The sequence below is a fragment of the Labrus bergylta genome, chromosome 9 (assembly GCF_963930695.1).
Source record: "Labrus bergylta chromosome 9, fLabBer1.1, whole genome shotgun sequence".
In the NCBI taxonomy this organism is placed as follows: domain Eukaryota; kingdom Metazoa; phylum Chordata; class Actinopteri; order Labriformes; family Labridae; genus Labrus; species Labrus bergylta.
In genome coordinates, this window is record NC_089203.1 from 9,781,347 (window position 1) to 9,805,473 (window position 24,127).

Consider the following 24,127-nt stretch of genomic DNA (forward strand, 5'->3'; position numbering starts at 1 on the left):
GGATAGGCCTAAATATTAGACTGTATGAATATAATATACTGTATGCAGTATATGCTGTTAATGCTACAATAGATACAATTCAGGGCAAATAATATATCTATGCCAACTGCTTTTACTATTTTTCTCAATTTTTCTACAAAGCTGGTGGAATATTTCAATACCGCCAGATTTGATCACTTCCTTTGTCTAAAGGACAAAGTTCCCAACCGTGACTCATCCTGACATAAACATCCAACCACATCCTGACTGATGTGAAAAAAGGGGTCTCTTAGTAAACAGTCATATAACGCTCTGAAGTAGAGAAAGAGAAACCTTTCATCTCTGAACAGGTGATGATGAGCATTGACCCGGAAGGGTGATAAAATATCAGACGTCAATCACTGGAACATTAAAGCAACAATATCACCAAAGCCATTCTAATAGTTAAACAACTTTTAACAAGGAGAATAGCATCTCCCCCATATCCACAGTTTGCCACAGTCACCTGTTTATAGCACCAGGAAAGTTTGGCAGTGGGTATGGCTTTACGTCACTCTCAAGTCAGCCGCCGATACTTTTTGATATAATGGGTACTTCTCATGTCTCTTAAGGCCCGGACACACCAAGGAGATCGTCGGCCGTCAGTCCTAGTTGGACCGTCTGTGAGCGGTCAGCGCTCTAGTTTTTACAGTGTGTACGGCTCCGTCGCCACCTGTCGGCCCCTGTTGGCCCCCGTCAGTCCCCATCGGCCCCCGTCAGCCTTTTTTCGTGAATCGGGGTTGCTGGTCAGTGAGAGGGATCTCTCTGATTGGCTGTTCGGAGGTTTCCGTTTCATTTATCTCCAGCTCTCGACACATGTTGTACAGCATGCCGCTTAGGCTAGGCTAACCATGCTTTCACCCATTAGTGCGGTTTCTCCTTATTTGTTGCCCCCGCCTCTTCTTTTATTTTTCCACTAAGACCAAGGACTGACAACACCAGTGCCATTTTCCATTTTTTCTCTACATGTCTGTGAGGGGGAGCCATGACAGCAGTGTTTTATCACTGTGGTGTTGCACTCAGAGAACATCCGAGGGCGCCAAAGCCCACCAAACCGACTTCCTTCATAATGTTGCTTTCACTTGAGTAGAGTTATGTGCCATAGGTCAGTACTAACTGCAAAAACAGAATATATTTTTTATTGTGTTGGTTTGAATATTTCCTTGGGTAAGACACTTGACCCCAATGTGCTCCTGCTGCTTCGTCTGGGCCTTATGAGTGTGTATGAGTTAGTTACTTCTGATGGTCACTTTACATAGCAGCCTCTGACATCAGTATGTGAATGTGCAGGTGTGTAAATGTGTGACCTGTGGTGCAAAAGCACTTTGAAAAGACTAAAAAAGAACAATTCAACTCTGACAACCAGAACTTAACTGTAATAGTTGAACTGATTTCAAAGCGAATGCAATGATTGAGCTGTAGACTGTAGGGACTACAGACCACTTTGTATAGACCTCACATGAGCTAAGTGAACTGGGATTGACGAATTGATGGATGCAATAGTTCTGCTCAAAAAATTATATTTTAAAATCTATGTCTGATGCAGCTTATTACCCACATCTGAAATAACCCAAAACATATTTTGTATAAAAGGGAAATATTAATTAGTCGCATTATTTTCCCTAGATGCATGGCACCTTATGAAGGCAGTATTGTTGACTTCTGGGAAATGAAGTTGCCTATTGCACATATTTGAGTGTATTCAAAACCACCAGAAGCTGATTTTGAAGGAACATTGCAAAGTTGACACCACATAGGCTCAACATGAGCATTTCAAAATAATGCAGATGGTATTAAAGGGATTTCATCTGGATTGTCTCGGTTCATCTAATAAATGAGGCAACACCTACAAGCTCTTTCAGGCAGTCAACTTGAGCTGCACTGATTTCACACTTGAGATGCATCATTCTCAACAATCACCTGACAACACCTCCTTCCAATTAGCGCTCTATTAAAGATGCAAGATTTCTGCTCTCTCCCTCTGCTCCTTCATTGCCAGCTCTGACCTGCAGTAGCACTGCACTCTCGCTCAGCCCCACCACCGAGCCCAGCATCCACCTGTAGGCTCCGACTGGACGGTTTAAGATATCCCATCACTCCCCAAATTTCTGCATGTAAATGAAAACTGTGAGGAGCCTATAGACTCCAAACACAAAGCATGTTCTCCTGTAATAAATATTTTAAACCTTACGAACGTGAGTTTTTTGACTGAACTTATATTTTGGAAGTGCACTTTTCTAAAACGTGTTTTATAAGATCAGGGTGGTACATTGAAACATATCATGTTGATGCTTACACCATTTGGAAACAAGGGATGGGGCACCGGTAGCCTATTGGTTGGTAAGCCCACCATGTACAGAGGCTGAAGACCTCAAGAGCGGGCAGCCCGGGTTTTAATCCGACCTGAGGCTCTTTTCCCGCAGTTCATTCCCCACTCTCTCTCTCCCCAGTTTCAGGCTCTATCTTTTGTCATATCTCTAAAACAAAAGCTAAAAAGCCCAAAATAAATCTTTAAAAAAAGGGTTTCTTTTAGGGACTCATACTGACGTTTTTAAGAGATTGTCTCTTTCTGGAGCAACCGCTTCAAATGAAACATTTACTGCATCACAACTTGATATAATAACCAGATTTGACTTATTTGGCTTATTATGTTTTTATTTTTTATATACAGTTTCAGCTTGTTTAATGTGTAGATGCCAGAAAAGTAGATGCTGAGTGAAAGGCTTTTTTCATCTGCTTTACAACCTTTGTTCCCAACAAAGAGACATCTGATATGATAATAGATAATAATAAATGTTATTTGTAATGCACTTTCAAAGTTTGAATTGTTGACATCAACATTGTATTAACCAAGGCACACGTAACACACAAGTATACCTGCTGGGAGTGATGTTGTTAGGGGAAAACTGGATGTAGACATGAATGTTGTACATGCTTTGTCTTTGTTTAAGCTGTGATCCATTCGTTTAGACATGAAGCATTGTAAAGCTCTTCATCAGGCAGACAGAAAGAGAGAGAACTCAAATAATAGGAGATTAAAGATCAAACAGAAGAAGAGATCAGGCGTGAAGGACGGTTTCAGCCTCCACTGTTTATATGTGTGTGTGACCTGCTCATAGAGACACAGATTTATCTCAGGTCAGAGAGTCTCTGCTGTGCTCAGGAGTTTAATTTAGCCCGGAAACCTGAACCACAGCCTCCTCTGTCAGCTCCTTCTCTTGGACCAAGACATAACCTCACAGGGCATCATGGCAGGCAGGGATATGTGAGGTGTTTTGTGTGAGAAATTCAGAAAGCCTTGACCCTTAATATGCATACTACTGTTGTAAACAAAATGAGAGCATGGCAACACTCCTGGTACTGGATCTGGTACAGTTGAAGCAATACATTTATCATGTCATGTCAGGTTCTGCAGTTTTTATTCAAATGGTTCACTGCTAACTTGAAATTTAACAACACTGTGTATCAAAGTGCATAACTGTGCAATGTGTGTATGTGTGGGCTGAATAGCAGCGGGAGTCGATATAATCAACCCTCAGTCGGCGTTCGATTGACTGCCATTGGGTTCCAGGATTGCATTACGCAGACTGAGTTTCTCTCCCACTATGTCCGCATGAATAGTTTTACAGCATACCTCTGATGCTCGATGAAACATCAGTATGACCCCAATCAGAATACTTCCATCACCAAAACTCGTCCCTTATACATAAACTGTAAAACAGTGACCCATGTGTTTTTTGGGACAGGATGAATATACAGTTCTACATCTCTCATACTGAGTATGGTTTGTTCATCTATTCATAACAGTCCTTCAGATACACCCTTTTAAAGAGCGTATTTAGATTTTCAATGAAAAGATGGAAGAAATGCAAATCTGCTGCATTTTAAATCAGCTTTTAATGGCCACGTCTGTGTGCACATACACACACTCTGAATGACGTTGTGTCCTACAGCAGAAGCAGCTTCAATCTTTTTGGTCGTTACAGAATGACCTAATAATGTTTTATTGAGTTAAGTCATGCTGTAGTCGGTCACTTATCAATAATACATTCCTTATGGTTCTTCAGCTTGGTGGTTGAAGCTGGTTAGCGAGTAATTGTTCTCACCCCAACAGGATTCCCTGAACAGCTACTTTAGCATAGTGCACGCTATGAATTGTTTTTTTTTGTCTTGTGCCATTGAGAAAGTGACTGCATGCAAACAAAACATTTTATAGTGATATTTTTGTAAGAAAAAATAAATACCACAAACACTTTGAGCCTTTGAGAAATGACATACTTCAACCCACTGATTGGCTGAAAAGCGTGGCACACTGTGTGCAGGTAAATTCCGGATCTTTAAATTCTTTATTGCCTAAATTTTAAACCTATCTATCTGACAAAAGGTAAACAACTTAAAGGTCACATATTATGCAAAACATACTTCACCATGTTTTTCTAACACTCATATGTGGCCATAGTCTGTCTACAAACCCCCCCAATGGTAAAAAAAAAAAAAAAAAGTCCATCCTCTCTCTCATGACACTTTGCTTCTCCTTTCGTAGTGATAGAATAACCTCGTCCACTGCCTCCTGGAACGCCTGAAACATGGCAAAGTAAGTTTGACCTACATCATACACACAAGACAGAAAACAAACAATATGATCTAGTAATTGGTGATATTCTTTGCTGATATTTCACTACGCAGCATCCAGAGGGTGGCGAAGAAGACAAGCACCATGTCCCTGACCATCTCCTCTTCCTCCTCTGCATCCTCCTCTCGAGAGCTCTCCTCCTGCTCCTCCAGCTCCTCCTCCTCCTCCACCCTCATCGCTCAGAGGCAATCCAGCCTTGTGCAGCCTCTGTGTGTCAGCCCACAGAGGGTAATCAAGTAGAATCAAATCAGTCTTCTCCCTTTCATAGACTAAATGACCCGAAGATATTGAAAACAAACTTGTGTTCGAGACTGTTGGGGGGACAATATCGTTTTTAGTCACTCTCTAAGAGATTACCAAAATGATTATTGTTATTGATATGCTCTGTTTTTCAATTCCAGACTCAGAGTCCTATCTACAATCAGCAGTATGCAGGAAATGGAGTGGCTCCTTCTTTTGTTAAGGTAAAACACAGATTCTAGCTTCAAGAATATAAACACTGTAAGTCACAATGGAAGAAAATGATCCAGAACATCTGGAAAATGTTTGATATCACTGAAGAATACTGAGCACAAAACCATTTAACGCTGCCCTTACTTCTCGATCTAATTCTTTTCCTCCATCTTTGTTCCTGTCCTTCTCCCCCTTTCAGTGCCTCCATGATGTGTCCACAGTGAAGGGTCAGTTGGTGGTCCTCGAGTGCAGACTGAGGGGAACTCCTCCGTTGCAGGCTATGTGGTACAGAGAGGACGAACAAATTCTGGACTCTGATGACTTTAGGATACTACGAAAGAGTGAGTGTTTGACCCTGGACTCATTTAACATGACTCATCAATGTGCCTTGAACTTTCAACAGTTAAGAATTTGTTCACTTTACTAAGTCATGTATGAATCTTAAATATAGACATACCCAAGACCAGAGTGCTATGACATAAAGACAGACCAAGACATTTAGGGGTCGAGGCCGAGTCAAGGCCAAGACCAGGGCAGGGTGAGACCAAGACCAAGACCAAGACCAAGACCAAGACCAAAAATATCACCGAAAAATCAACATCTTGTGTGCAGGGGGCGTGTCACTCACATGGATGGTAACAGCGGGAAGTTTGCGGCCGTAACCGATGGAAAATAAATCAAACTACAAATGAAATTGAGGGTTTTTGTTGTTTAAGAAAGGTGCGGTTTCGTTCTAATCACACGAATAACGTGGATCAGTGGTGGTCTTTACCTGTCTTCTGGAGTTCCAGTCTGAGACCGAGACAAGACATAGAAAGAATGCTTTCGATTCCAAGACAAGACCGAAACCTTCAAAAAGTGGTCTCGAGACTGGTCTTGAGACCAGGACCGATTTCGAGTACTACAACACTTGACATAAAGAAGAAGCAGAGATTTAGATCTCGAGAGAAGGTCCTACTTTTTAAGTCCACTTTCTTCCCCGCCCTTGACTAAATATAAGCATCTGATTTTCTAAATATATTGAGTATAAAATAAAGCTGCATGAAAAAACAACTTTCGCTTTATTTACAAGTCCTTGTCTAAATGATTCATCGTACTGTAAAACTTCTAATAAAAGTCCATCCCAATTTCAGGCCCAGTCCCTTTAGCTACTCTGGTGAAGCTGCGTGTTTCGACAAACTAAGTCAGGGCTCAGTTAGAGGTCCCTATGCATTCAGTGATGATATCGTGCTCAGTGTTGAACTTCAACTTGAGAAAGAAGATTTTAGATCAGCTGGAAATGTGCAAGCACGTCCTCTCAGAGTCTCCTGCATGATGATCTGTATAAAGACTACAGAAAAGTAAACCTCAGTGAGTGTCAGGAGGGACGGGCAGGACTCTGCTGCTTTTGCTGGCTTTAGAGATGGAAATAAATTTTGAAATTTTGAAAACGAATGTTTTATCCATCCCTTGTGTGAAATTGTTACGCTTTATCATATGCATCTCCGTAGGCAGCACAGCAGCCGTTAGTAACAGGGGTTGCTCCTTATTATGAATGCCCCCTGCATAAAGAGGCTGTCTTACAAAGCAAGATCAAATCAGTGATATGTAAATCAATTTGTTTATATTCTAACTATGCACACACTTACACACACATTGGGACGGCTGTGGCTCAGTTGGTAGAGTCAGTCGCCTCTCAACCGGAAGGTCAGGGGTTTAATCCCCAGCTCCTGCAGCCACGTGTCTGATGTGTCCTTGGGCAAGACACCTAACCCCAAGTTGCTTGGACTGCTATGTCAGCCGCAACATAAATGGATTACTTCTGATGGTACTTTACATAGCAGCCTCTACCATCAGTGTGTGTAGGTGTGACATACACCTCTCAACTTTGTTGTGCACAAGTCCTGTTTATAGAGGCCCCTCTTATTGACATACAATGAAGGTAATAAAAGCCTGGGATATTAATTGATTTTTTTTTTTTTTTTTTACGGTAATCTCAATTTTTCCATTTCTCCAAATGAATTTTGAAGATTTTGCAATGTTTTTTTGATGTGTGACTGTTAAGAATTGTATTTCATGATGACTTCTATTAAAAGATTATTCACTTTTCTTTGTGTGTTTTCTCCAGAGGCCAGCTCTGTGTCAGTGCCAGGTCAGTATGTTGGTTATATCAGATCACTCAAATCTGAGGAGTACTTTTTACTACATTACATGTTGCTTCATTTTTCTTTTATTAGGCCAATATTCCCTTTACTATGCCAATAATGACTGAGAGAGAAACAATCCAAACAAATACTATATGTTTATAAGGGCCCCTTTCGCCATTGTAGCCCTCACTTTCACCCTCACTACGATGCTTATGGTTTAAACAAACAGGTGTAAGTAGCGTTAATGTTTATTATTTGTCTGCATTGAAGTCCTTGGTTTCCCTCTGCAGAGGAGCTGTGTACTCTGGTGATCACAGAGGCCTTTCCAGAAGACTCTGGCCTATTTAAATGTGTGGCCCTCAACTCTTTTGGCACAGTCTCCTGTTCAGCACTCCTGGAAGTTTATGACGGTTTGATGTCCATTTACTCTATATAATAACCCTTTTGTATCTCTAGAAATCAATCCTTAAAAATGGTGAGTCCAACCTTTAGTGGCGCTCATCTTTTGTTTTTCAGACATGGAGGAGCAGCTGGAGATAGAGGCCATTTGTCAGCAGGAGGCAGCTCCTCTGAGACAAGAGGAGGAGGAAGGGGAGGTGGCGTTCCAGGACGAGATGATGTCATCCCGAAAGAGTACTGAGGACTTTCCCCCTGACATACCTGACTCTCTTACCCTCCCTGCTCCTGAGTGGCCTGACAGCCCTCTAGAAGATAACCTGCCCAGTGCAGAGTGAGTAGAATGTACACACACACACACACACACACACACACACACACAAGAAGAAGAAGAATAGAAGAATAAAACTTCTTTAGAAGCGTCTGGTGTTGTTTCTAAATCAATAAAAAAATCTTCAATAAAAAGTCAAATACTTTAATCTGGATTTATTCACTCAATGAAATTGTATACATGTATCCACTATGAGAGGCTAATAACTTTTGTTTTGCATCTTTTTAATTGCTGAACTTGTTCAATTAATCTCATTCACTCCCTCTCTTTCTTTCGCTCACTGTCGTTCACTCACTCTCTCTGGGAGAGTGGGTCGTCTCTCAACCGGAGAGTTACTTAGTTCTGATGGTCACTTTGCATAGCAGCCTCTGAAAATAGAAGAGAAAATAACTATTCAAGCTCAAGTCCATTTAACATTGAATCACTCACTCTCTCATTTACTTCCTTATCTTCTAGTTTTTAAAGTCTAATTGTCTTATTTCCTCCTTGTAGTAAATTCCACATTCATTCAAAGAAACATGAAAACTGATGTAGTTTTTATTGACTTCCAGAGGAGGTCGCTGTTGAACTATTCTCAAAGTGTAGAGAAAAAAAACAAATTCAAGTTCTCTTCTCTTTCGTCCTTTTTCTTGAGACTTCTGGCATTAGACGAAGTGAGAAGATATTCTACCCTAGTAGGCCTATAACGATCATGATTACCGATCATATAGCCAGAATAATATCATGAAGGTATTCTATTCAGAAAACGAGTACCCTACCTCTAATGGGGTCTTGAAAACACACATTCTTGTAAAAAAAAAAAAAAAAAAAAAAAAAAGATTACTGAATTAATAGCTAAATATAATAATAATAATATAATTTATTAATACAGCACTTTTCAAATCAGGGTTATAAGTGCTTTAAAAATGAGAAACAAAAAAGGGAGAGATTATACAGCATTTCCACAAATGATAGAAATAAAAAGGAAATAAAACAGTTTAAAACCGGTAAGGCAATCACAGAAAAAAGGGAATAAAACAATGTGAAACCACTAAAAGATAAAAGATTCAAATAATTTAAAAATAAAAGATTCAAACAAAGGAAGCCGATTTAAAACATTAAAAGATAAACGATCAAGCAGATTAGAGGTACTGCCTTGGATATCGCCTTAATTTTGGGGGGCTTAAACAACGAATCCCCTAAAAGCACTTCCATATGCCTATAACTATACTGTATATTTTAAAGAATACAGTATCAGTAAGCGTGGAGTCCACTGATGTTTGATACAGTCCCTCTGTAGATAGGCCTGTTTGTTTGCTCTGTATGGTCTTTGTTTTGATGATGGTGATGGGGGGCCTCAGGGGGCCTCAGGGGGCCTCAGTTGGTCCCGCGCGTTCCCGCTCTGCATAGTCCTCGTGAGCGCGCGGTGTCACCTGTCGCTGTCCCGCCTCCCACTCCTCATCGCTGTCTGGGTTCCCTCTCAACTCAGAGAAAGTCCAAATTCATTCAGTCTGACCTGCTGTTTGTTTGCGTTGACGACACGGGCAGCAGACACCTGTGCTTTTGCGAGGTAAGAAAATAATCTCCTTTGATATCGGCTGTCTGCTTCTCAACCTTGCTGTTACAGGTCATATTTTTAAACCTCTAACGACGCGTTTCTACTTTGTTGGGAATGTTTAAAACTACTACTTTTCCTTTCCTCGACATAATCTTGTTAAAAGCAGCCCTGGGCTTTTATGCACTGTCCTCTCTAAAAGGTCAAACTATGTTTAGAGCGATTGGGAAGTGGACTTGAGTCTATTTTGGGACTTTGTGTCATCCGGGTTGCTTCAAGAGGGAAATGTTAGGAGACAAATTAAATGAGGGTAAACAGTAATTGAAAATCTGCAACATGCCCTTGTCTTAGAAGTCACTCACTTTGTTTCCTCATTAGCTGCTTCATGAGTGTTAAAAAGCACCAAACATGTAGTGAGTCGCCTCACAGTCAAGTGGTACCTAGTGAGTTCAGCTGAGCTCACCTGTGAAGTTGTTGTTAATAGGCTGTCTGTCCTTCAGGCCTAACCTTCATTTGTTTGTGTTTATTTTAGAGTCATTACAAAAGGTCTTGTATTTTTTATAAAGAAAAGAAAGATACAAAAAGTGTGTCTGTGTGTGTCTTCGCCTCGATGCTGACTTGAAGCCTGGTTCATATTGAGATGCAATGGGTGCTGTGAGAAGTTATTTGGCAGAGCTCTGAGTTATGTGTCCACTGTGTGTATCCGTGTCCACTGCTATGATCTCATCCGTAATATGAAGTGCAGACATGGCGTCTGTGTCCTTCACAAATTACTGTTCATCACCAGTACAGACAACAACAGTTGTTCATAAATTGTTGGCAGTGGTCTTTGCATAAAAGGTTGTGTTGATGGTATCTGGCTCACTTAAAGTTGATTTTCCTGCTTCAGTTGCCTGATGGAGAGAAACAAAAGGCTTGCCTGTATTGTGAGGTGAAAGTTTACAGGACAAGGAGAGAGCAATTGAGAGTGACCAGAACAAAGTGCGGTTTGGTGACACCTCCTCTCTCCTCCAGCGTCACACACAAAGGAGTTATCACTTACAGCGCACCATTATTAAGCACCATTAAGTGCAAGCGGCGGACAAAAATTGTCCTTCGCATGAGCTGCAGTTACCTGTGGCCTGCATTGTTGTGTTAGCAGGCTTTGGTTAACTCATAGCTTCATATTGCACATAAGCTGTCTCAGAATGACCGTGATCTAAAGACTCTGAGTATGTTATTCTTCTTTTCTCGACTGCCGCCCCGTCCATGTAAACACGATGTAAACACAGCCCGACAACAACACAGCTGGTGGGACTCGTTTGGCTGAGCTCAGTCATGAAGCCGGTTCTTTTGGATCCCAAATGGCTCTTTTATTTGGTGCCATATTTTGCCTTTAATTTAAATCAGCAATATTTAGCAATGTTTTGACCTTTTGAATGATATGTGTGCCTGTATTTTATAAAACATATTCCCAGAATAACACTATTTCACTTGATGTTTGTCACGTTAATGTTACCACAGAGCATTAGTTGTGCCTGTGGTGAAAAGATCATTCCTTTATTCTGTCGTCGTCTGTCGCCTTCAGGTGAGAACATGTCAGGCCAACTCGCAGTCAAACCAAGAAAATGAGACTTGTCCACGATCCCTTTCACGGTGATACATTGTGCCAGTTATCTTTGACCCTTTGTGAACAGCAGTGTGTGTCACTGCAGTATTTTGGTTCTGCAGAGGAGAGCTAGCTACAATCTGTTAAGCCCTCATGTTGTTGCCCCTGTGTTGTCATTGGTCAGAAAGAGGACTCAAAGCTTAGCATGCTCCTACCCACAATGTCATGCACGTCTTGTGTGTGTGCACATGTCCGTGGCGGATGTGCGTGCATGTTTGCGTGTGCGTGCGTTTAAGCATAGACTGGGTGCCAGTAGAGTGTCTGCACCTGCCGGCTGTTGTCAGAATTCCAAGACAAATATAGCATTGCCCACTTAATGACGCAAACTTGAATACACATACAAATTCTCTTTTTTATCTCTTTCTCTCTCTCTCTTACGCTCACACACACACACACACACACACACACTCATGAATGAAACAGAATTTGTTTTAGCTAGATGTATCTAATAAGCTGCCAACTGATTGTTTAAATGTATTTTTTTGATCCAAACATTAGGATGAATGAACTGTTAGATGGATGCTAAAGCTAACGGCACTTACTCACCAGGCTGCTGAAGCTTGGCCCCAATTTCTTCTGCTTTTTTTACATTGTCCTGATAGTCGGTCAACAAAGTGGTAAATGGACTTGAGCTTGTATAGAATTGTTCTAGTTTTATGACTGCTCAAAGCACTTTTACACCGCATGTCACACCTACACATTCAAACACCAACATGCTACAGGAGCTGGGGATCGAACCCCCAACCTTCTGGTTGAGAGGCGACTGATTCTACAAACTGAGCCACAGCCGCCCCACATGCATTTTCTGTTATCAAGCAAAGGTCTCAGATATTGATTGATGGATTGATAAGACTTGAAGTGTGAAAATTGTCTGCTATCACAGCAGCTCCATTTTCAACACAGAAATGTAAGACAAGATACAAAGATACAAACATTGGACCCAACATTCAAACATGAAACTAGTAATCAGAAGTCTTAAACATGCTTTGATCTGGTATTCAGCTCCTTATTCAAATTTAGGATTGACTGGTGAACAAAAGAGTGCTTCAGTCTGAGCTTATTAAAACCTGTGTGATGCATATGAAGTAAAAAAAAAGATAATTTTATCATTTAATTCAGATTTAAAAGTTACAGTTCCTGACTCTTAAATCAGATCACATCATGTTGGTTGGTCAAACGTTTCCTGTGCGCACAGAAGAAATGTAGAAAATCAGAAAGACAGTGAGCAAGTGTTTGAAAGTAAATGAACAAGTTGGAAAGAACAAAAAGAGGCACTGCTATTGTCATCATACTCCTACGGAGCCCAGATTACGTGGTTGTCATGGGAACAACATTCTTTCCTAGAAGAGAAGTTGAAGTACAGTCAGGCTTCGTATTACTGGAACAAAAATAGTTAGTGGGCTGAGATGGGAGCATGGTCTGATGTGTGTAAAGGTGCTCCCTTTAATCAAACACTTAGATTTGACCAAGCCGGTAACCTCCAGTGATGAAAAATGAAGGAAATGAGGAAGTGCAGAAAACTGCATTCTTACAGGGTCCGCTTGAGGCTGGCTCCAAGAGACCCGGAAGTCACATACACATGAGGCACGCCATTCAAAAATATCAGTTTTTACAGCAGAGATTAACATGTTTACAGCCTGGTACAAAGAATGAAATAGTTCTGAGTAGTTGTTGTCTTCATTGGCACACAATGTGTGTGTGTGTGTGTGTGTGTGTGTGTGTGTGTGTGTGTGTGTGTGTGTGGGGGGGGGTTGTCCCAAAGATAGGCACGTGTTTGACTTGATTGACGGGCAGTGTAGCTCAAGAGGCTTTAAACCCGCCTCAGGCCAGTTCTCAGTTTACAAAATTGATACTCTGTAGTTGTGGTTCCAAAGCTTAAAGAAATATATATTTTTTATGTAAAATTACCTTACCTGTCATCTGAATACATTTTGTGTTACTGTTATGGAATACAGTTACCTTTTTTTAAAATTAATTACCTCAGCCCATTACATGTATTCAAGCCTGAATGCAATGCATACATGAGCTACACTAATGTAATAGTGTTGACACTTGGTGATGAACTGTAACTCTTTGAGATTATGCACATGTATCTCATCCACTTTCCCAGACTCTTGGCTCACTTGAGCCTGTAGTTCAAACATTTTTTTTTTTTTTTTTTTTTTTTTTAAATCTTTGCTCACACATCTGTTTTGATCTGTTAGTTTTCCAGAGCCTCATCAAGATTACTACTCATTTGAAGAACCCTTTGGTCACAGCGAGGAGGAGGAGAGGTTCCTGAACTTGGGAAGCCAAAAGTCACCAGAGGTCACATCCAGCCCTCCCCCTCCCCCCAGCCCACCACCATCACCAACTCAAGTCAAGGAGACAAACAAAACACCCAAGCTGTTCACCCCAAGCAAGCTCAATTTCTCTGTGAGAGCATTTCTTACACTTTATGTTGTTGTTGTTTTTTTTTTATTTCTGAGACATTTTGGTCGAATTAATAGTAGCTGCTATTTTACTTAAAGGGATATTATTGCTCATTTCACTTTTTGTTTTCTAAATAAGTAACATGTAGTGTTCAGGAAGCTTGTCAGAGGGCTCGCTCCCAACTAAAGGAAATGTTTTTACGTTTGTAAATGCTTCTTCTTTACTACAATTACAAATTATGCTTTTCAGATTCAGTACATTCCTGTTTTTTTTCTTCTTCTAGCCCTCCCACTCCGGAGGTAACGACATGAACCTTTCCGACCTGCCTACCTTCACTCCCAGCACCTTCCCTCCCAGTGCCTTCAACTATGCAAGACCGAGGCATTTTATTCAATCTCAGGCCGCCTTCCAGGCTCCCAGCTACGAGAGTGTTCTGAGGGAGGCTCAGGAGAACCAAAACAACTCGCAGCAGAACTTCAGCAGTCCCCTAAACAGTCCAAGTGTTGCTGAGACACAGACGAAAATATCCTCACAAAGTCAGTCTTTTTCTCAAACTCAGTCAGTGTGCAAGTCCGTGATGCAGACCCAATCACAGATTCAGTCGCTAAACCTTAATCAGAACCAGGCCCAATCTGTTGCTCAGACCCAGACCAATGGCACAGTCAAGCCCTCTCCTTCCTCATCCAGTCTCAGTTCTCCGATGTCCACCCCGACCTTTTCTGCTGCACCTCCTCTTTCTCTTTCTGCTCCCTTACCCAGTCCCTCCACCACCATCCCTTCCTCCTCACCTTTCTCCGACTCCTCATCCTCTCTGCCCCGCACTACCATGCGTTCCACCATCACCCTTACTCCAAGTATCCCCAGTGCCACTGGCCTAGGCAGCGCCACCCTGCCCGCCAATCAGGACACCATGTCCGCACCTGCTGCCTACCTCTGCTCTGTGCTGCCCTCCAAGTCCGCCTTCTCCCCTTTGTCCTCCAACAAGCTGTCTCCCAACTCCAACCTTCACCACCAACCCATCTCCCCATCCCGCTCTCCTCTTCTCCCCTCCAGCCCTCTCCTCCCCCTGAGGGCCTCCTCCTCTCCTTCCTCATTCCCTCAGCCGCCTCTGCCAGTTTCCCCTTCTCTCCCTCGCTCCCCTGTCTCTCCGTCCTCTGTCCCACAGTCCAACACTCTCAACAGTCCGAACAGAATACAGCCTGGTGTGGTCTCACTGCCCGCCAGCTACAAGGCAACGCCAAACACGTAAGTTAAAGTATGCGTCAGCACATATATTGAAAATGTATCAACTTTTCTCTTGCCTAGAAAACATTGATCCTATGAGCTAAGTTGATATATTTCAGTGAGAGCAAAAGCTTATATGTATTAATCAAAGTGAAGAAAGATTTTTTTTTTCCCATCTCTGCTTCTTCTTGTGCTTCTCCTCCTCCCAACTCCCTCTCTCTCACTCTCTCTAACCTACAGCCTTCCTAAGCCTATCCTCAAGAAGTCTGTAGCTCCTCGGCCTTCCTCCGCTCGCTCCACAGATGAAGACATCCAGGGCTCCAAAGATGCCCTGATACAGGACTTGGAAAAGAAGCTGCGTTCTAAGGAGGCCAGAAGGAGACCCAGCCAGGTGTGTGTGTGTGTGTGTGTGTGTGTGTGTGTGTGTGTGTGTGTGTGTGTGTGTGTGTGTGTGTGTGTGTGTGTGTGTGTGTGTGTGTGTGTGTGTGTGTGTGTGTGTGTGTGTGTGTGTGTGTGTGTGTGTGTGTGTGTGTGTTTTTTGTGGGTGTATGTTTATGTTTGTGTGTGTGTGTGTGTGTGTGTGTGTGTGTGTGTGTGTGTGTGTGTGTGTGTGTGTGTGTGTGTCTGTAAACTAAATGTCAGTACAGGAGTCATACGTGTCATCCGCCCCAAAAGCAAACAAACATTTCCCCCACTACCCCATTCATTTCAGTCCATCCACGCTCACAGTTTGTGTCTGTTTGAACCTAACAGAAATTTTATCTGTTTTCCAAATCAAATAACATCACACTTTTGATGTGTGTATGAAAACAACACTGTAACAGTATAAAGCTTCAATTTCGACAGAAACTGTCCTATGAGGAGCGTATGGCTCGTAGGCTGCTGGGTCCAGACAACGCCAACTACATGTTTGACCAAGACAATCTGTCAGACTCACAACCAGACCAGGTACGACAACAGACTTTCATTTAGCCATGGGACGTTTAACTTATTCTAAAAATCCTCCAATCTCATCATTTCTAACAGTGTGTTTCAGATTTAACAGATGTGTGTTGCAGTGCTGACTGTACTGTACAGACATTTCTGTTGATCTGCTTCAAAACCCATTAGCTCTCGCTGTGCTATGAAGTGAAGACCGCTCATTATTGCTACCTTTTTGGGTTTGAATGGTTACAGTTTGGCAGTTGTGGCTCGGTTGGTAGAGTCGGTCATCTCTCAACTGTAGGGTTCGGGGTTCAATCCCCAGCTCATGCAACCACATGTCCAATGTGTCCTTGGGCAAGACACTTAATCCCAAATTGCTCCTGCAGAGTGTGAATGTGTTTGAATGGGATTAGTTACTTTTGATGGTCACTTTACAGAGCAGTCTCTGCCATCAGTGTGTGAATGTGTAGGTGTGACCTGCAGTGTAAAAACGCTTTGAGTAGTCAGAAGACTAGAAAATAACTCTATAAGCTCAAGTCAATTGCCATTCACACAAGGAGCTATTTCCCTCTAAGGGCCTCCCAGTCCCTGGTTGAAAAGTCCTGTAGTTTATCCAACAGCCCAAGTGAGCTATGTCATGCTGTCATTATGGATGGTTACATCGTGTGTGTGTGTGTGTGTGTGTGTGTGTGTGTGTGTGTGTGTGTGTGTGTGTGTGTGTGTGTGTGTGTGTGTGTGTGTGTGTGTGTGTGTGTGTGTGTGTGTGTGTGTGTGTGTGTGTGTGTGTGTGTGTGTGTGTGTGTGTGTGTGTGTGTGTCCTGTCAAAAAGCCTCTGATACTCACAGGGCTTTGCACCATCTATTCCTTCACCTTCTCATAAACACAACACAAACACACACAACACGTGCATGTACACACATGGACACACAATGTCCTCTGATGCCAACAAGGTTTGTCAGAGGCTATTTCCAGCCTGCTGTCTGAGAACAAGGCCATTCTACTGACAAAGGGACCTTTGTGTCACACTACACACTCATGCGCAATACTAAACACCATTTACATGCTATGCATTTCATCAAAGTTTTGATTACCTCTGTTTATTTTTTATATGTTTTCTGATATAGCCAGAATCACCAGAAGGAAGACACAAGGGTGGACTATGGTAAATACAACTTATGCATTCATTTACCAGTTAAATTTGGACCATTGAACACTGAGATCGGGTTTTTGAAGAAGTATGGCTGCATGTGCTCACTCAATTAAGTAGCCAAACTACATCTTTAAAAGTTGGTGCATTCAAAATAATTATTCTTATTTTGATTTTTAGACTTGTTCAAAGCAAGCATTTAGATATTGTTCCGAAGCCTCAACTACTGACTGTCATAAAGTTTCAAATGTCTAATGGGAGAGATAAAAATGTCTCAGTAGCCATGCAGAAGAGGACGGTAACCATGGTTACAAATCAGGATTAATATGGTGTCTTGTGTTTTTGCCTTCACTTGTGGACTGTACAATTCAGCCATTTAAAGTGAGGTAAAATGAGGTCATGAATAAATAATCGGTCTCTCTGCAGGGGGAAGCACCACTCAGGGACAGATGAGAGGGGAAATGAGGGCTCAGCTATTCAGGAGAAGTGTTACGCTCCTCGCTTTTTGCAGATCCCTTCAGACCTCACAGTGGAAGAGGGGCGCTTCTGTAGGATTGACTTCAAGGTGAATCAATATCACACGCTTGCGTGCATCAACAACCAAGTTCTCACATCTTAGCTTTATTAATTCACTTCTTTTTCACTTCTAAACAATGCACTTACAGTGGAGTCATTCAACTGAAATAGAGAGAATAAATCTTGACTTTTATACTTCTTTAACCAGGTGGGAGGCCTCCCTACACCAGATCTCTGCTGGTACCTGGACGGTAAAGCCATCCGTCCAGATGACTACCATAAGATGCTGGTGTGTGAGAAAGGGATGCACTCATTCATCATAGAGATTGTGACAGTGCACCATGCTGGCGTGTACGAGTGTGTTGCCAGAAACAGAGCAGGCGAGAGCAGATTTACCATGAGGCTTGACGTTTTGGGTAAGACCCTAACTTCATCATTATAGTAATACTTTTGCATTCAATTAATTCTATACCAGTCATACTTTGTGTAGTTCTTCTGGGTCAAAATGAATCCCCTTTGTTGTGCATCCTCTTCTTCCTCTCTGTAGCCCAGGAGGCTCTCCGTCCTCCCACATTCGTCGTGAAGATGTTAAACTCCAGAGCTCTAGAGGGCGACACTGTCAGGTTAGAGTGTAAAGTGGACGCCTCCCCTCCACCACAGCTATTCTGGAAGAAAGACAAAGACATGCTGCGTATTGACCCAAACAGAATGAGGTACGTACTTTCGTCCAAACACTCCCTACGCTGCACTCAAAGCTGATACTGAAGATGCACCCTGTTCAATAGACAAAACAGTGTGTCAGTTTAAAGGTCACATATACTCCTCCTTTTCAACAAGTTAAAATTAGTCCCAGAGCTCCCCAAAAACATGTCTGTGAAGTTTCTTGTCATAAATCCACTCTGATCCTGTATTTGATCATGCCTATAAACCCCTCTATTTCAGCCCTGCTCAGAACAGGCTGTTTCTGTGACTGTACCTTTAAATGCAAATGAGCTGTGTCTGGCCACACCCCTCTGTCACATAAAGGTGACTCTGGCTTTCTTGCACTATGCCCTTTTGTTTACTGAGAGAAGGCAAACTCAGGGCAGACCACACACCTAGCTGTGTGAGTGTCACCCACTGGGGTTGTGATGTCATAAAGGGAAAATCTCCAAACGGCCTGTTTGAGCACATATTTTCCTGAAAAGTGGAGCAGGCAAAAGACGGAGAGAAAAAAATATTTCTCTTAATTGTGTGGTTTGTAGACAGACTAGAGACACGTATTAGTGTTTAAAAAACATGGTAACGTGTATTTTGAATAATATGGGACCTTTAATGATTAATGGATCACATCAATAGTGAAGAGGCAGACAACAAGACATTTGTGACCTCTGTCATCCATCATTTAAAATCTAAACTGTCACGAAAAAATCTAAACTTAAAAAGAAGAAAAGCGATATGGGTTGCTCAAAATGTTGAGTCACATGTGAAGGTTTCCTTGGGCAAGACACTCAACCCAAAATTGCTCCGGCTGCTTCGTCTTCTACAATTTGGAAGAACTACACATGCCAGATATTTGAATATTTGAATGCTTAACCCTTTTTTCAGTGGGTTATTTATTTATTTGTTTATTTTGTAATATTATGCACACAAAAAACTACTCGTCCAGCCTCTTTCTGTCTCTTCCTCAATGTCTATGTTTGCTCTTTACTTGTAACCTTAAGTAAGTGTATGTGTGTGTGTGTGTGTGAATATATATTTTTGTATTATAAGTAAACTTCTATTCTATTCTATATTTAATTATGCCTTTTTTCTGTGTCTGTGTTTTTCCTTTTTCATTTGAATTTTTTTACAGATGCTACCATGTGCTGGATTTGTGATGAAATGTGTTTTACAATTGCTCATCTCTCTTTGTTTCTCTGCAGTCTGTACCAGGATGGTTCAGGCCGTCAGTGCCTGTTGATAGAGAGGTTGACGAAGGCTGATGCCGGTTGGTACACTCTCTCTGCCATCAATGAAGCCGGCATGTCCACATGCAACGCGAGGCTGGATGTAGGGAGTAAGTCCACTGTGTGTTCTTCTTTCTATATATGTGTACTTCAACAATGTGTTCATCTCAGCTATCGATTGTACATCATAGTCTGGTAGTTAATTAACCATGGTAGCACAAACAAACTTAGAAACAGCAGACGGAGAATGTTGTCCATTCAATACTACAGTGAATCCAGCCTGGTAACATAGAAGACAACAGACAAATGCTGTGTTATGTGATCGCGCGGAAACCTGATGAAGGCATGTAGCTGTTCGGCTTTTCTAAGGAGCACTGCATGATCACTGAGTCACAACGATAAGTATGGAATCCATCCCCTAGTGAGAGAAAGCTCACTGGAGGAAAGTACAACACAGCTATTGGATTTCTGCGCGATGACAGCGCACACCATCTGTGTAGTGGAGATGGAGCTGAGTGACAGGACTGACGAAGAAAAGAACCTGACCCCTGACCCCCCGTTACGCATGAACTGGACTTCATTCTCACCCAGGATTAGAGTTCAATGTCTTAAACTGGCTTAGATGTTGTAGAATATACAGTGTGTGTGTGTATATATATATATATATATATATATATATATATATACACATATATACTTGAATTTCCCCACTGGGGATCAATAAAGAATAATATTATCTTTATCTTGTTTTATGTGAACATGAATGCAAGAAAGCATTTTAAAGGATGTGTGAAGGGTATACAAGAGTTACAGATTATAAGTGATCATTATTTAATTCAATCAATGTGTTTTTAATTTACTAAAGGAACATAGCAATACAAATGGAATTCAATGAAAAACAAAACATCAAAATATGACTATGTTTTTTTTTTTTTCTTTTTTTTGGGGGGGGGGACATATTCTTTTTTTATAAACTAGCTATAGAGTTTAACAGTGTTTTTCCCGGAGTAAAAACCCCATTATTTCTTCTCCACAGTGGATTTGGTTATTAGCCATCATGTCATAACCATGCCAGGTAGACTGACTCCTGTAGGAGGCACAAGTGTGTATGATATCAACCTCGTTTTAAGAAAAACATGGTTTATTCACGATATCAGGGAAAAGAACTACACTAAGAGTACTTAATACTACTTAATAATACCCACAACCATAGAGTGTCACAGTGATGTCTCTGGATGGTGGAGCTTGCTGTTACCATGGCAGTGTTTCCGGCCCCTTTGCGCCGAATGCGAATGGATAGTTTTGCTAACATGCAAGCTGGTTAGTTACAGTAGCTAACATGAACTGTACTAAAAACTCTGTTGTGCTCAAGTGAATGTAATTTATGTGTTTCACCGCACAAACTACAAGGTAGTTCAACGCTTGTATTAATAGTATAAACACCATAACAAAGACTAAAGTCACATTTAAGAAGAAGCAATATCATGATATGGGCAGTTCCTTGTATCTTTTTATTTTTTTAAGGTTTGTTTTTGGGCTCTTATTTTAGAGATAGGACAGTGGATAGAGAAAAAGTGGGCGGTCAATGTTAAGCTCTATTGAGACTTTTTTAATTTTCTAGATTCTAGATTCTTTGTATCATCTACCCTAGAATAAAAACTTAGAAGCTTGTGTTTCCCTTGAAGGTTTCCCCTCACAAACTCAACTGCTTTCTCCACAGTTGCACGTTCCAGTTAAAAAGCTCACAGATTGGGGTTGGTTAAAAGTCTGAGAGCCAGAGAACCACTGACTTCACCAATAAAAAAGATTTATTTAAAGACACCTGGCCTGGAAGGAATGCTGCTGTCCGTGACACCAGGGGTGTCATTCATGTTGTCTCATAACAATAATAACAAAGAAATGTGTAGGCTTCAGATTTATGCCTGAAAGTCTTAATTGACTAAAGATGTGTTTATAATCTTTTACCCCTTCATTTGTGTCATATATTATTGATTTCAGCTTTATGCTAAAATCAGTGAAATGAAGAAGCAAATACAGGATTTAAAAAATTTGCCAAATTCCAATTCAAGATGGCTATTTTTGTTTTTAGCCGAATTAATTGACTTATGGTTGTAATGTGTACTGGATCAGTCAAAGAACATTTAAATTCATTTCTTCTCTTTTTGCCCTTTGCAGCTCGTTCAGCCCCTCCCATGAAAACAGCACCCCCTGGTTCAAAGACGCTGAAGCTGCTGTCCTCACTGAGCCATGGGCCTGCACTGACAGTGGACACCCCTGCACAGCACACTGCCCCACTGTACGAGAGTGAGGAGCTGTAGTCCCCAAACTGAACCAAGTCCGTCTCATCCTCAGGCCGTCATCACACATCTCACAGCTGTGCAACTGGGGCAGGAGCCTGTAGTCAGTAGCCCTATTCAGACTGCTGTTTCAAAGCGATATTTACGCCCCATGACGTTTCGTACTGCCTTCGGAGGTAGTAACAGAGTCTGAACGTTATCAGCGTGGGAGCACAGCGCTGTGTGTTTGTGCATGACTGACTGTGTGTGTAAGTGGAGATCCTGCTCTGCTGTGCTTTCCGAAACGCAATGTGAATTCACAGAATGGTGCAAGTATATAACACCATCGCAGAATCAATATGATTGTAAAAAGATATTATGACCATTTTGTGGAAAAGCAGTCTGAAAAGGGCTTCTGTCATTTTCAAGGCAGATAGTTTGGAATACAAATGAACCGCAGACAAGACGACATCTTTAGTATACTTTTGAGTCCAAGCTATCTAAAGTTTGGTTGTATTCTTGGAAACATTTTTAAGTTGTATGTCACATTTCTGAAATTAATTATACATTCATCACATTTTCAAAATATGGCTGACATCCTCAAAACAACCATGCCTCTGATATGTCATTAAGAGCTATGCTTCCTTGTGCATCAAGATAGAAAGACCTCATACCGTCCATCTGCTACTGTTGGGTTTCCCCTGTGACTGTTTGTTGTCAAAGACTGTAGAGACCATGTTTGATATGTTTGACCCCCTCCACTCTGTCCATTTGTCTCCTCACTCGCCCCTCTAGTCTGCCCTCGTCAGAGTAGCTTGTATAGATCATGGTTGTATTAATAGACCTGTACATGGTGTAAAAGAGTCAGCCATAGTGCTAACCAAAATCCTGTGACACAAACTCCTGAGATCCATAAATCATTCTATTTTGGTTTGAAAACAGAATGAACCCTCTTTTAACCCAAGAACCTAGAAACCACTTTGCCATCATCTGCAACTGCATCTTGATTTTGACAGTTATCTGCTTTTCTCGCCGTCACCTGCTCACGTTTCAGAAGATTTAGGCTGAGTTAGAAGTGTTCTGTGATGAGACTACACATTTAAATGTGTTGCGTCTGATGATGTGTGTCTGTAACCACAGAAAGAAATCTTATTTTAAAACTCACCCAACCATTACCATCTTTATTAGACAGTCACATGCAGCTTTTAGTTACTGCTCAGATTCTCTGCCTTGCCATAAGTTGAGCCTCAAATGTGTTTTAAAGCTGGTTTCTTATATACAGTGTATGTGAATGAAGCTATTTATAATTTTCACCTGAAGTTATAGTCAGTGTTAGGACTTGAAGTTGCCTCTGTCATGGCCTACAAAAGCATGCAGTGGTGCCATCAACAAGTTGTCAAAGTGCCATTCTGACACCCAGCCTCTAAGTGAACATGGAACTGATGTTGCACTGAGTACGACACTCAGATCTCATTCAGGATAGTTTACATTTTGTCGCATCTGCAGTGCAGAGAATAAGTTGAGACAATCATTTTGTACCCCTTCCATGCATCATAAACTTCAGTTATAAAGATCTGGGCCCTGAACTACTGCAAACTCCAGAGCATTACATTAAAAAAATAACAATTATTATGAGGCTTGATTTTCCTGCATGCCACAGCTTGTTTTTGTCATGACAGACAGAATTCATTATTATCTAAACTTTTTTTGGCTGGATGTGCATGCAAACTGATTTGGGTCACAAGAGGAACATCAAGATGGAAACTTCATTGTCTGGTTCGTTGCGGAGTAGTCATGCTTCTTTGACCATTTGCATTAAAAGTGCTTTTCACTTAGAACTGTTTCTGGCTGTATTCAGACCTTAGTGTGTAACTGCAGGAAGTATTGTGTGTTTACCTTAAGTGCTGTTTGTTGTGTAAGAAGTTCTACATATCACAGGATGAATGAGGAAGGAATAAAGTTGATTTCAAACGTAGATTGTCTCCGTGTTTTTTCATTAAACATGTTGTAAATTTTCATGAACAAATGTTGTCTTCAAACTTGTGTAAAATGCTAATGAAAAGATGTTGACCGTGGACGTGTCCAGAATTTATTCGACATAGGTATGTATGTCCTTTTTTTTCTCTGTTTTTCGACATACATTAGATAAAGCTCTGGTTGTAGCAAGAAAAGATCTCGTTATTACGACAAAGATCTCGTAATAACGAGAAAAGATCTTGTTATTACGAGATAAAGATCTCTTGATAACAAGAAAAGCATTAGGGTGGTGGCTCTGAGGAGGCACAGGTTTGTTTATGGGAGTGTACAGTACACCAGCGGCAGCTCATTACAAGGTGGAGAATCAGGTATTAGCTATAGTAATTGTTAATTGGCTAACTAGTAAATATTAAATGAATGTGTTTGTGTAACATTATACCAGAATAGCATCTTTTTAATGGCTTTTTATCATTTAATGAGTCTCTGGTCAATCAGCCTTCTAACTAGAACTAACGTTAGCTAGCTAGCTATTATTGCTTGTTAGCAAGCTATAATTTGTTCGAGCTAATTAGGGGGTTGGTTGT

General features: G+C 41.3%; 1 protein-coding gene across 2 annotated transcripts in view; it reads left to right on the forward strand.

Moving 5' to 3' along the window:
• Positions 1 to 23,541, forward strand: part of myot (myotilin) — a 24,596-nt gene extending 1,055 nt beyond the window's left edge. Inside the window, exons 2-18 of one of the 2 annotated variants that reach the window (XM_065958882.1) lie at positions 4,562 to 4,612; positions 4,705 to 4,879; positions 5,053 to 5,115; positions 5,304 to 5,445; positions 7,212 to 7,235; positions 7,521 to 7,640; positions 7,747 to 7,960; positions 13,344 to 13,554; positions 13,835 to 14,796; positions 15,016 to 15,166; positions 15,622 to 15,723; positions 16,824 to 16,861; positions 17,273 to 17,411; positions 17,571 to 17,778; positions 17,910 to 18,075; positions 19,267 to 19,400; positions 21,466 to 23,541. In XM_065958882.1, the coding sequence (XP_065814954.1) occupies positions 4,605 to 4,612; positions 4,705 to 4,879; positions 5,053 to 5,115; positions 5,304 to 5,445; positions 7,212 to 7,235; positions 7,521 to 7,640; positions 7,747 to 7,960; positions 13,344 to 13,554; positions 13,835 to 14,796; positions 15,016 to 15,166; positions 15,622 to 15,723; positions 16,824 to 16,861; positions 17,273 to 17,411; positions 17,571 to 17,778; positions 17,910 to 18,075; positions 19,267 to 19,400; positions 21,466 to 21,608 (3,000 nt within the window). In that variant the 5' untranslated portion in view covers positions 4,562 to 4,604 and the 3' untranslated portion in view covers positions 21,609 to 23,541. The remainder of the gene's footprint in view (positions 1 to 4,561; positions 4,613 to 4,704; positions 4,880 to 5,052; positions 5,116 to 5,303; positions 5,446 to 7,211; positions 7,236 to 7,520; positions 7,641 to 7,746; positions 7,961 to 13,343; positions 13,555 to 13,834; positions 14,797 to 15,015; positions 15,167 to 15,621; positions 15,724 to 16,823; positions 16,862 to 17,272; positions 17,412 to 17,570; positions 17,779 to 17,909; positions 18,076 to 19,266; positions 19,401 to 21,465) is intronic. The other variant, XM_065958883.1, reaches the window with a different exon arrangement.
• Positions 23,542 to 24,127: the final 586 nt, after the last annotated feature.